The 14,281-nt window shown below is 40.0% G+C and overlaps 1 protein-coding gene across 2 annotated transcripts in view; it reads right to left on the minus strand.

The window, feature by feature from the left end:
• Positions 1-506: 506 nt before the first annotated feature.
• The window catches only part of mdfi (MyoD family inhibitor), a 61,288-nt gene continuing 47,513 nt past the window's right edge, over positions 507-14,281 (minus strand). For both annotated transcript variants that reach the window (XM_038298142.1, XM_038298141.1), the window contains 2 exons: positions 4,403-4,774; positions 507-3,689 (listed from right to left, as the gene is read on the minus strand). In XM_038298142.1, coding sequence (XP_038154070.1) covers positions 3,436-3,689; positions 4,403-4,774 — 626 coding nt within the window. In that variant the 3' untranslated portion in view covers positions 507-3,435. The remainder of the gene's footprint in view (positions 3,690-4,402; positions 4,775-14,281) is intronic.

The raw sequence follows: 14,281 nt of genomic DNA on the forward strand, positions 1-14,281 counted from the left end.
AGTGCACTCTCACAAACAACTACAGGCTATTGGCACCAGGTACTTCCATACAGAAAGCCCATGTTCTGATCTTCAGCTACCACAGTATACATGTCAGATTAAATAATACTTCTTATACTTCAGCGATAGTATCAAGGTGCAACTTTATTGTATCTGTTATATTATATCTGTTGGTTGTGCTGTTCTTTTTGTATATTTCCTTGCAGGTGACGAAGCAGACAGAAGACATTTTATCTCTTTTTTCTCCTCTTTCTTTCATCTTTTCTCCTTTTTCCTGTTTTTCCTTTCCTGTTCTACTTACATTGCACTGTCCATATAATGTGTAATACTCCCTGCATGAATTATAATAAAGCCATTTATATGCATATATCAACCGGAACACCATGGCGAAAGCCGTACTGCTCCACTTGTGAAAGTAAAATCTGTCGGGCTCTTATTGCCACGTTGCCAGACAGGACACTAAAAAAAAAAATAAAAAAAAAAGAAAGAAAGAAAAAGAAATAAAATACAGACAAAGTTCACATTGTTTATTGAAAATTAAACAAAGATCCTAATATAACTTCCAGGACAGCAACTCAAACTGACATTAAATCAGAGTCATGTAAACAAAATTTGACGTTATAATGAATCATACAGTATAGAAGAAAAAAAATAAAAACTTTAGATTTAGAGCAGAAGCAGCCAGTCCTTTGAGTCAATATTTAACTTTTACTGTTTGTTCACATAAAGCCCATAAAAGAAAACATTTCTAGCAAAACCCTTATAACAGCGAGAACGGACATCACTCCAACTAGACCTGTTATTTTCCAGTTACTATTTATTAGGCTTATATGGATGTTGGTATAATGAAATGATTCTCCATCACCAGACCATGTAAAAAGCTCACTTTTGTAATGGTAAAAAAATATATTTTTCCCTTAAATTTAATCTTATATCTTTTTTAAATTGTTTGTTATTATTTACTTTTATACTGTAAAACCAAGATGCATCAACAATCGAGACGTTTTTTACTACCTTTGAATTAGTTTATAGAAATGTAGCCGCTCCTCTATAGGTTATAGAAACGTTCATCCTCATCAGTAACAGGATTCAGAATTCTGAAATGATCACTTATAATAATAACATAAAAGTATCTTGAAAATGTTTTTAACCTATAAACTCAAATCTATTGTGTTCAGAGGTGGGTGGTAAACAATTACATTCATTGGACGAACTTTTTGACCAAAGAAAATACAATAAAGAGTAGTTTTGGGAAAAATCTCTACCCCAAACCTATGCAAAGGTTATTATACTGATTGTTGAGCTACATTTTCTCAACTAAAGATAAATAATCTAGCATAATATTAGTATAGCAATCTGAAAACAAGATTAGGAGGAACTTTTGATTTCAATTAAATAATAAGACATTGTAGGTTAGACCATTTTTGCAGTGTTTGGGTTTATTACTGTTTATCTCCATGTTTAAGTCTCTATTTCTTATAACATGTTAGTCCCCCCAATTTCCTTACATTATGTGTTTCTCATTTCATTTTCATATCAACATCAGATGACTTTGCACATAGTACAGATATTTATCTTCTGGTCTGGTGACAGAGAACAGTTTCCCATATAAAGCTACATTATTTCGTCCAGCTTTAAAAGGTTTAGTAAATACCTCTAATATGGTTTTGATTTTTGCACATCTCATCATTCTGCATGATCTGTTATTTCCTTCACAAATTATGCTAAAATCACAATATTTCCAGGGCGATCCAGGCTTTAAAATCAGTTAAAGTGTATGGATTGGGAGTGCAATTCCAGTTTTATCCGTCGTCTAAAGTTGCTTTACTTAAACTCCACGGATTATGTTAAAAGCAGCAAATTGCACTGCTGCTATGATGCAATCAAGTGGGAAATAACAATAGTGTGTCTTTATCAGTGTCAGATTTCAGCCCATAAAATAGGGCCTTATCAAACACATTAGTGTCGCACATTAGCACTTCTATGTACAAGTAATTAAAGACTTGAAAACTAAAGTCCCAAGAGAGCAAAGGCAGAGGATTTCTCTAATAGTGTTTAACCAGCAGAGAAAAAAAAAAGATTTCTATCAAGTCACTTTAAAATGCACGGCTGATCTATGTGAGATCTTAAGAGGTATTGGTTTGAAAAGAAGGTAGGCGACAGGCACATGACGGTGCACAGCTTTTATCAAGACTGTACCATTCATGGCGTAAGCGTAGGGATATAACTTAGCATAATTTCAGAAGGATTTTCACGAGAGGAATTAAATTAAATGCAGAGCTAAGTCTGCTTTACGGAGAGCCCAGCTAAAAAAGGAAATAAGATAACTGAGAAATGTGATTTTTTTTCTCTCTCTGTACATTAGATGAAAAATGCAAATATCTTAACTAAAATCTACAAAACAAGGATTAATGGAGATTTGGTAAAAGCAAGGAACCTACTTGGAAATTCAGGTCTTAAGCTGATTCTAAGGCCATTTATTTCTTCAGACGGACGGAATGATAGAAAAATGAAATGTATTAGAAAGGAGATGACTCCCCCTGGATGAGCTAGCATCCGCTGATAAAGGTCCTTCTATGAGAAATGTAAAAAGTAAACAAAGTTTGATATTATTAGAGGGGAGAAATCTCAGCATATGAAAGCTCTCCATTCACATGTTCGGAACAGAAAAATGTGTTGATTGCAGATCGACAATTAAAACATTGATGTCCATCTGTGAAAATACCCACTTGGATCGCACATCCAGGATGATGTGCTTTCTGATAACAAAGAAAGCAGATAGCCAACGAGATCTGTATGTTTTATTTCCAATGTTCTGTTTTCTCCTGTGCAACAAGAACAAAGAGTATCCAGCATTTCCCCTTTAACTACTTTATTTCTTCTTTTTTGTCCAGAAAGGCTACAGGAACCAATCAAACTGCAAGGCTTTACCCTTGCCAAGGACAGGAGGACTGACTACGCTGCTACTGACATCTGAGCATCCCCTTCCCCATTATTCCATTGCTCTTATCTGCAGAAACACTAAAATCTGGTTAAATGAAGCCATTTCCTCATTTGCCTTTAGAGGTCACTTTTCATGCTTGAAAAACTCCAGTAATTTAAACAGCATTGGGGGTGCCATTGTAATAATAGCTAGTTCAGAGAGGGTGCAGAGGCTCGGCCTTCACTCACATATCAGTGCTGGAATTCTCTCTGTGCTGCAGAGCTAATTGAGTGGCAATCAATCAATAGCTCAGACAAAGCAAGGAGCTCGTGTGATCAATAAAGGAAATAATTAGGTCACATATTTTTGCTTTATGCACAGAAGGACCTATCCCAGAGCTAGATACACCCGCCGATGTATTTTCATTCCAGAGCCTCATAGAGCACAGGCCGGGGTTTCTTCTGCTCTTAGAGTTGTTCCTAAACCTCGTAGACTTCTACTTTGCTGGTGACTCAGGATGAAAAGCAGAGACTGCAGCACTCCATACAGATCTCTAAGCAGTCTGCAGACTCACAACACGCATCGATGATGCCACAGTCCATGTCACAGGGCAGGTCACAGTCACCGCACTCCTCCGACGCGCAGCAGCAGCAGAAGCATGAATCGTCCCCCGCGCAGGAGCCACAGGTGGCACAGTCCAGCATAATGTTGCACAGGGTCAGAAACTCACAGAAGAGGCAGGCCAGGATAAGGTGGACGCAGCAGTCTGCAGGGAAAGCGACAAAATAAAACCAATCGTCTTATATTTTTAAACTATTTTATTGTGAGCCTATTTCAATTTTCAAGCCTATTGTTCATAATACTGCTAATTATGAAGTAAAAGTTTTGACCTAAGGTTAGTAGCTGCAACTAGGAAGAAAACTGTGGATTTGGGATTTCCTGAAAAGTAGCCAATCACAGGTAGTTTATATTCTCAGGTTGGTTCCACCCTCAAAGTGACAAAATTCGACATGAGCGCAAAAAATCTGGTCCACGTGACTAGGAGAGAATCGCAGATAGCAGAGAAGGAGCATAAAGTCATGAGGGGGACATACTGGGGGGACTTATGGTATTCAATCTACATGACATAAAGCTTTCAAAAATGGCCATTAAGAGTAGTGTACATTGTTTTAGACAAAACTGCAAGCATGAGTATTTATCAGCTGTGCTGCTGCCATTAACACCTTTGTTAACAGATGTTGGAGATCAGCATCGCTGCCGACGTATTACTGGAGTTACTGTAAGAATGCTTAAAGAGCTCCCTGGAAATTACCAATATCTGCTCTGAAACACTAAAGGAGCTGCAAATATAAATCCTTCAACACTTTACCAGTCATAATCTGGGTACATTTAAAATAATTTAAGCTGAGAGTTTAATGATGTAACATTCAAAGGCAGAAAAGAAAACTCCCAATCAGCAGTATTTAGTCTGCATCTTACCATCCTGTGCATCTGTGGGAATCTGGGAACTGTTGCTCTTCGAACTGCTCTTGCTCCTTTTGCTGCTCTGGGACGTGATGGACGGGTTTGACCGCAGCTTCTTGGTGCCTTTGGTTCCTGCAGAAGACGACGATGAGGTGGAAGAGCCACCTCTCGGAAGAGAGCCCAGCCTGGGATGTTTGTGAGAGCCCCCGTTCCTGACGGGATTGGACTGTAGGCCATGCGGGTGCGCTGTGGGTGTGTGATGAGAACAGTGCGTGTGAGGTGGGTGCCTGTGGTCGTGGCTCTTGGCTCCATTGCGTAGCAGGCCGCCGGGCTGCGACTGACAAGGCTGGGTGTGATGGATGGGAGTGGAGCTGGCAGCCGGTTGAGCTGGGGATCGACAAAAAGAATCAGACATTTACAAAGGGACAAATTATATAACAATAAAGGTCAGTTAAGTTTAGATTAGTGGTGCCTCTCCTCTCTCTCCTCTCCTCTCCTCTCCTCTCCTCTCCTCTCCTCTCCTCTCCTCTCCTCTCCTCTCCTCTCCTCTCCTCTCCTCTCCTCTCCTCTCCTCTCCTCTCCTCTCCTCTCCTAGTATTAAAACCTTCTTTTATAAGGAGTGAATTTTTTTCCATTATTGTTGCTAATTGGACTCCTGTATTAACAGGAGGGGAGGATGCAGTTTCAGCTCCCAAGCATCTACAATTTGGTCTTGAAACTCATTTTAAGGAAGTTACACAAGCAAATACATCAGGATACAAATAGCCAAACTCATAAACCCATACACAACAAAAGAGAACAATCCAGGAAAAGACTGATGAATATTTAATTTGCATCTGACTTGGAATATGCTTTTGAGAATGGACTCACTTAAAAATACAGATTGCCCCAGTGTAGCTCAAGCGAACTGACAAAGACGCCTGAAAAGAGTTGAACGTGTACAAAAAAGCTGAAAGAAGGTCCGATTTCTTCCCATTCAAACATGTTTTGTGATTATAAAGACAAAAGTTCAGCAGGCTGGCTTGATTGTGCAGCAGTGAACAGATGAAAGCAATGATCTACAATGTCTTAGAGGAAAAATCACAGAGCCTGAAAACAGCCAAACCGGAATCATACCAGAGACAAGAATGTTCATCTGAAGTCAGAGTTACAACGGGGAAAGCTGACAGCTGCTGAGCTGAATATTAGCAGCACAATAATTAACAAATTTCACTGGTGTTGTGACTTGGAGCTAAAACCCAATCCGAGACATCATCACCAATCTGAAGCCAGACTTTGTAGACAGATTGAAAACAGGCTGAGGCAGTGTAGAATAGAATAGAATATAATAGAATAGAATACATAATCCTTTTATTGTCCTATAATGGAGAAATTCGGGGGTTTACAGTAGCAAAAAGATTACATAAAATTAGATGATGAATTGATATAATTAGGGCTGCAACTAACGATTATTTTAAAAATCGATGAATCGGCCGATTATTTTTTCGATTAATCGATGAATCGGACAAAAAAAAAATTTTATATTAACTTCTTTATTCCAAAATAAACATTTTAGACAGAACAAACAAGCACACAAGTACAGGTTGCTCATTAACTGTACTGGTGCAATATGAAAAATAAATGTTTGTGTAAAAACTACGCAAACTTACATGAGAAATGTAGCTGTACATCCACAAAATATAGGCTACTTTGTTTCATAAAGCGCAAAAAGAGACAGGCATTTTTGTTTTTTAAAGCCCCTAAGGGGTTCAAACAATAGGTCCCCCCATTTCAACAAATGAGGTTTTTTTAGACTAGAAGAGTTCTGCCTTTTAAGACAGGAAAGTACAGCAGTTAAAGTTGCTACTTGAGAAAATACTGAACCATAGAGATAAAAATAGCCCTGTGATTCAAATTATAAATTGTATTTGGAATAAAAATGAGAGAACTAGGGGTGCTAAAAAACACATCCTCCAAAGACAGATATTTACATGGGAATGTGGCAGATAATTAATTGACATATTACTGATCTTGCTGGATTTTATTCTGCTTTACTTCCATAAATTGCAGGATCTTCTTTACTTTATCTTTGCCAGAAGATTTAAACTTTAAAAGCCTTGCCCTCATAATTTGCAAGTTAATTTATTTATAAAGAAAATATAAACGCTGCTTAACCAAATTTAAATGAAATTAAAAGTAAAATAAGTAGCCAACCTTATCACTGCCTGTAACCTACTAACAAGGTAAGGAAAGCATCAGATGAGCTACCTGAGAAACTAACGTTACGTTTCCCCTCTTTAAAATGAAACAAACATGGTCACTCATCCTGCTGATCAGCTCTCTTCACTGCCATTGAAGGCTCCAACGTGTTTTCTTTTCAGGTGCTGCGTCATAACAGTGGTGCTTCCGTGCCATGTTCATTTGTTTTTACAAAAGTTGCATGTTACGACTTTTTTCACTTTACAAAGCGCAGGCTATTTTAATTATTGTGATCAATTTGCGCCGTCAATCCCGGCGCATGCGCGCTTCATTTGCAGTCTGGACGCTGAGGGTAAACTCCTCACTAAAATCCTGCGGCTCTGACTCTGACTGCCGCGCTGAGAGGGATTCCTGTGGGAGAGGGAGAAAGGGGTTGGGATGGGGGAGGCGCCCCACGGCAGGCAAAAGCCGCCAGTGACACCGTAAAAAGTCGCCAGATTTGTCGCCAGTCGCTTTTTTGAAAAATAGTCGCTGGAGGGGTCTGAAAAGTCGCTGAGTTGGCAACACTGCAACTGCGGCGCTGACTCGCTCCGTCATATTTTTTTTTCTTCCCCCGGATGACGGCGGCGGCGGATGACGCATTAATCGCGCGACACAACTAATCGATGATTAAATTCGTTGCCAACGCTTTTAAAAGTCGATTTTTATCGATTTTATCGATTCGTTGTTGCAGCCCTAGATATAATCGGCCCCCTATCGGTATCGGCCTTAAAACTGAATATCAGACATCGGCCACCCCACCGATATTTAACCCGATATTTGATCAGCTTCTGAGTCTCTAAAGTCTAAAAAAAAATAAAAAATACTACTTCTTCTTCCTCAAAAACTTCTTTATTACAGACTTAAAAACTTCTAAAGACGAGGGAAAAAATATTGATACATTCAAATATCACAATATCTTCATATGCTGATATATTACCATTTAAAAACACCATATCAATCTCTTTTACTAATGAAATATTGCTATATGTCATCGTTATGCTACGAAATCCCCAGAATATTCACAAAATTTTGCCATATTTTTATATGTTGATATATTGACGCGGTATCGATCTATTTTACTAACAAAATCTCACAAGAATTTGCAAAATATCACGAGTTTGTAACAGAACGATGAATTTTCACGAGATTTTGAAAGTAAAACAGATCGATACCGCGTTTTTAAAAATCAATTTGATATCAGCACATGAAAATATATTTGAGTATATTATTTTTCTAAGTAAATGGATAACAAAACTGCTATTTTCAATGACTACTTATTTTTGTCCAGCTTTAACATCGGTATCGATATCGGTTATCGGCTACATGAGGTTTAAAATATCGGCATATCGGATATCGGCCAAAATCCCAATATCGTGCATCCCTACAGGAAATCATGGTCACTCTATGTGGACCTTAGAAAATAAACATAATAGTGAAGAGTTAAAAGATAAACAATAAAATCCTGTACTCTAAAGTGTTTTAACAATATAAATGCTGTGCACCTGGAGAATAAATAACCAATATCCAGCTATGGACATTTTTACAGTAATGGATATTTAAAAAAAGCAGCAACATCAGAGATGTGCAAAATGACTGCAAAATGTTATTTAACTGATTAAGATAGAAACTGTGCAAAATCAGCATGAATATAACAACTTATTGAGGTTGTTGGGAACAGTGGTGGTTCTAGAGTCTTCCAGCTGCTGGGAGGAAGGATCTGTAATCACGCTCCCTGGTGCATTTAGGGTGCAGCAGTCTGTCACTGAAGGAGCTCTCCAGCTCTGCAAAAGCTTCATGCATGGGGTGGGAGACATTATCCAACAGAGAGGTTATTTTAGTTACAGTAGGATCCTTTTGTTTCCCTCCTCCTGCACTGAGTCCATAGGCCATCCAATCACAGAGCTGGCCTTCATGATCAGGTTATCCAGCCGCTTTCTATCAGCTACAGATCAGCCACCGCTCCAACCAGAGCATGTGAACAGAGCAGAGCGCTGTGCAATTCCCACTCAGGAGGATTTTCGCTTATTCACTCCGCCGTTTGAGAGGATTTTTTCCTGCCGCTCTGCCGAAATCGCTCGACACTCGCTCAAACTTTCAGGAGAAGGCATTTTCTGACATTTTTCCTTCATCTAATTCTACCAGGGCCCTGGGACACACAGCGTTTTATTTAATGATGTGACCGATACATGTGTATTGTCTTATTTAACTGGTTGTTAAATTATTTTCCCAGCTGTGAATGTAACACCTCGCTCCATTCAATTTGCCCCGCGTTTCTTATTTAATTATTGATTTATTTTACTAGACTACATTAAAAAAGGTCACTTTGGATCCCATTGCAAATTAGAAAAAAGCATATAATACATGTGTGCGATCCATTTTCAGAAGCAGAGTCTTACCACAACCAGAGCATGTGAGCGCATCGGAGCGAACTGGAATGGAGCGAAATCCTCGTTCCGGCCTTTGAATTGAAAAACGCTCCACCATAATTCTTCGCCATCCTTCCACCGCTCGCTCCAGGCTCCGCTCACATGCTCTGGCTCCAACAGACAGCTCCATAGAAGATGGCTGATCATGATGGCCATCATGATTGGAGTCATGTAACGGAGAGGGTGAATCTGAGAACCTGAGGTGAGAAGATCTACTGCACGCTTCACAAGATGAAACCATTTTATTCTTCAATTGAGGCTTAGAAAAAGAAAAACAGCTTCAGGACAAGTCAGGCGACTAAAAAGAACCTGATACAAACCTAAACATGTCTGTCTTTGTTCACTCCTCTGGACCTTTCACCTCCCTGTGCTATGGAACTCTACCTTTTAAAGAAACCATGCAGAAAAGGGAGAAAATAAAGAACATTTGATAAGCACTTGGAGACAGTTAACTCACACAGGCCTGCTTTGGTTGGCTGCTGGTTGTGGTCATACAACAATCCACTGTTATTTAAGATTCTTTCATTCAGCGTTTTCTAACTTCGCTCCAGATGTCTGGCACGCTGTAGGGCCAGGGTTTGCGTGCATTGGTGTGCAGTTGGAAAGCTAGAAGAAGTAGCCATTCTTCTCTCTTCAAAGTGTGTCAAAAGTCAGTACCTGCTGCTCTCTTGCCCATTTCTTCTCATCCTTCTCCTTTTTGTGTTCTTCTTTTCATTTTTTTCTCTCCTCTAATCTTTTGCACAGTTCTCTAACATCCTAAGCCAACTGTGCACATTTTCATAATATTCATTTTTATTGTGAAGCATTTCCAGCGGAATTTTGAGTTGTTGAGAAACTCATATTTCATGTTTCGGAGCTCGTAATGCTTGCAGTGGTGTCTGTATGCGAGAGTGGAGTATTGAGGCGGATCTGGCAGGCAGACAGAGACAGAGAGAGAGAGATGGCAAGTCCGGATTGTCTCCAGACAGAGACTGGGGTTCAACCCACTTGCATATGAATAAATGCATGCGAGAACACGTGTGAACACGGGCTGCACACTATGATATGAAGGGAGGAAAAAAAACAAAACAAAGTCCCTTTGTTTGATGGGAAGAAAGTTGAGTTGAGGAGAAGAGAAAAAACTCTTGAAGAAAGTTGTTGCTTCTTGTGCATTTTTATTTATTTTTTTTTAGAGCAGGATGAATCATGGGTGTGACTCATAAAAATAATGATTCAGCAATGGAAGCTAGTTAAAAATAACAGCCGCTAAAAAGCCAAGTGACTGTGGCATTAATGTGATGGGGTCGGGAAACCAGAATGTGTGTTTCTGATCGCTTAGTTATTGGCATTAACACAGTGTAGGACGCAATGAGGGCCCTGTAAGCTTCAGGACAACAGCCTGTATCTGTAGATGACTTGAGGTATGAAGTGAGGGTGAGTGACTCACTACAATTTAGAGACCACAACACGCTGCATCCTCACACCCTCCATTCCAGGTCCTTTTCCTGCTTCATACACCCTGTACTTACACGCTTCTCTCCTGTGATCATAGAATAGCTCTCTCTACTTTGCTGGAATGACTCATGAATGTCTCCGTCTGTCTTTATCTGATTGTTTCTTCCGCAGTTTGTCTCCATTGGCAGGAGAGTTTATAAACAGACATAATGCTAAACCTCATAATAAAAAAACTTTTTTTTGGCATAACTTCTGATTTTTAAATGCAGACTATTAAACTTGTGCTTGTCTTGATTGTTTTGTGAAAAGTGAAACCATTTCAAATGTTTTGTTTTTTGACCTGCAATTTGTCCAATATTCCTGTTTACTCTAGGCTTACGTCACCAAGTTTAACCAGTTCGCCCAGCATGGATACTGTAGCTGTTATACCAGAGGTCACGGATTAGCGGACGGTGGTCCGGATCTGGACCCACCTGCTGGCTAATCCGGACCCAACCTGATTTAAAACATTTATAAATTACTGCATGTTGTCCGACGACAGTGTCTAACTTCACTTGAGCCGCTTCTACTTTTCATATGGTAAAACCTTCCGGAGCATCGAGACCAGGCTACATGTGATACAAATTATCCAGTGAGCTGCTGTCAGTCTGGGTTGCTGCTGCTGCTACTTTTAGACACAGCAGGCAAACCTGTGGCAAGCCGGGCGATTGGAAAGAAGGAGAAGAAGATGAGAAGAAGAGAGCAGAGAAAGTGTGGACTGCTGGAAGGACTGTGGTGAACTGGTGAAAGAAAAGTGAAATGGTGCTCAAAGATGACCCTGCACATTTAGAGGATGTTTGGTTCAACCTGCTGCTGTGAAGCAGGATTCTCCACCATGAACAGAATCAAAATAAATATGGATCCAGGCAAAGAATGAGCTCCTTGATATGTGCTTTAGAATGGCTTAGTCTCCATTCAAACCCAGGTTTAAAGCCTTGCAGGGCAGCATAAAGCCCACTGCTCTCATTAAGAAAGAAAAAAGAAAGAAAAACAGTGTTTCACAGTGTTTTATAAAATATGTGAATCAGGAAATTGTCTATATACCAAACTGAACGATTGTTGTTCTCTGCTTAAAAAAAACCCTTTAGATTTTAAAATGGAAAAATGTTTTTTTCTCTTTTTTCATTTTTATATATTTTTAAATTATTTAAAAAATAAATAACAAAGATGTATAAAAACCTAATTTTATTTCCGTGTTCAATTTTGTTTAAAGTAACGGATTATAAATAAAAATGCCAGTAAATGACCTTTACTGGTTGATGATTTTCTTTATTCGGACCCCCCTGATTTTTAATTGGTTACCCCTGATTTATATACTCTCATATATGCCATGTTTTTTTTTTTTAGAAATGGCTGAGATTGTACGTCATACAGGTTAGGTTCACTTTGAAACAGCCTGACTTATGTAAATATTTCCAGTAAAACTGCATGGGATTTGTTTCATTGATTAATAAATCGAAATATTGTCAAAATATCAGGACTAGAAAAATAACCGCATTTGCAATATACTTGCCAATAAATAAAAAAAAGAAGCAATTTTCCAAGTTGCAGAGGCGCTCAATAATTTGTCCTGTTACGTTAAATCAGAGTCCGATATGCGGTCCATCAGAACACAGGAAATTGATCGTTATGATAAGAGCTGTTTGCATTGGGCTGGCAGTAAGAAAGGCAGTTAGGAAAAAAAAAGATGGATGCTTTCTATTGATAGTTAACTTAAAGAGGTATAAGGAAAAAGATTTTGTCAAACATAGATATATTTTGCTATATTAACCGATACTTGGATCAATTTAAAATACCAATATCATGATGTTTCATTTCACAATATTGGCATTGATTAAAAAAACAGCTTAATATGTCTTAAATGTAAAAAATATTTATAGGAAAAAACATCCATTTCATGGTTGTACTTTTTAATAACTCTTAAACCTCCAACCACTAGTTGGCAGTAAATTGCCCAACAGCCTCATTATTTATATAGCTCCAATTCACAACAAGTCATCTCAAAGCACATCAGTTCACCAGATCATCCAGTCAAATTGATATAAAGTTTTCTATGTAAGGAAAACCAGTTGATTGCATCGACTCATTAACCCGAAGGCAATCCCTCACACTAAGCATGCTTGTAGCGACCGTGGAGAGGAAAAACTCCCTTTTAACAGGAAGAAACCTCCAGCAGAACCTCGCTCAGTGTGAGCAGCCATCTGCTGAGGCCGACTGGGGTTCAAGGAGACAGAAGCAGAGATACAAAAAGCAGCTATAAAAGGCGGCCCCGTCCAGGAAACACACAACCAGGCAGACCAGCTCCGAACCAGCTCCCATGTCAGAGGATGAAGAGAGCACATCCAGTGAGTCACAGTCAGAGAAACAGGACTACACTGGAAAATAGGCACATCTCCAACATCTATAAAGAGAGGTGTTTATGGCAGCAGCAGAGCTGATGTTTCTCTCCAGGATGGAGTTAAAGACAAACAGGAACAAACCAGGCGAAGCTACTATGAGAAAAAGCCAACAGATTCCGCAGAGTGGGAAAATAGAGATAAAATGAAGCAGAATGAGGAAATAGGGGTCTCTATGTCCTCCAGCAGTCTAAGCCTATAGCAGCATAACTATAGAGATACACTATATTGCCAAAAGTATTTGCTCACCCATCCAAATTATTGGAATCAGGTGTTCCAATCACTTCCATGGCCACAGGTGTATAAATTCAAGCACCTAGGCATGCAGACTGTTTTTACAAACATTTGTGAAAGAATGGGTCGCTCTCAGGAGCTCAGTGAATTCCAGCGTGGAACTGTGATAGGATGCCACCTGTGCAACAAATCCAGTCGTGAAATTTCCTCGCTCCTAAATATTCCACAGTCAACTGTCAGCTGTATTATAAGAAAATGGAAGTGTTTGGGAACGACAGCAACTCAGCCACGAAGTGGTAGGCCACGTAAACTGACGGAGCGGGGTCAGCGGATGCTGACGCGCATAGTGCGAAGAGGTCGCCAACTTTCTGCAGAGTCAATCACTACAGACCTCCAAACTTCATGTGGCCTTCAGATTAGCTCAAGAACAGTGCGCAGAGAGCTTCATGGAATGGGTTTCCATGGTCGAGCAGCTGCATCCAAGCCATACATCACCAAGTGCAATGCAAAGCGTCGGATGCGGTGGTGTAAAGCACGCCGCCACTGGACTCTAGAGCAGTGGAGACGCGTTCTCTGGAGTGACGAATCGCGCTTCTCCATCTGGCAATCTGATGGACGGGTCTGGGTTTGGCGGTTGCCAGGAGAACGGTACTTGTCTGACTGCATTGTGCCAAGTGTAAAGTTTGTTGGAGGGGGGATTATGGTGTGGGGTTGTTTTTCAGGAGCTGGGCTTGGCCCCTTAGTTCCAGTGAAAGGAACTCTGAATGCTTCAGCATACCAAGACATTTTGGACAATTCCATGCTCCCAACTTTGTGGGAACAGTTTGGAGCTGGCCCCTTCCTCTTCCAACATGACTGTGCACCAGTGCACAAAGCAAGGTCCATAAAGACATGGATGACAGAGTCTGGTGTGGATGAACTTGACTGGCCTGCACAGAGTCCTGACCTCAACCCGATAGAACACCTTTGGGATGAATTAGAGCGGAGACTGAGAGCCAGGCCTTCTCGTCCAACATCAGTGTGCGACCTCACAAATGCGCTTCTGGAAGAATGGTCAAAAATTCCCATAAACACACTCCTAAACCTTGTGGACAGCCTTCCCAGAAGAGTTGAAGCTGTTCTAGCTGCAAAGGGTGGACCGACGT

Source organism: Cyprinodon tularosa, unplaced genomic scaffold (assembly GCF_016077235.1).
Source record: "Cyprinodon tularosa strain WSP-4 unplaced genomic scaffold, ASM1607723v1 ctg40, whole genome shotgun sequence".
NCBI classification, from domain to species: Eukaryota; Metazoa; Chordata; class Actinopteri; order Cyprinodontiformes; family Cyprinodontidae; genus Cyprinodon; species Cyprinodon tularosa.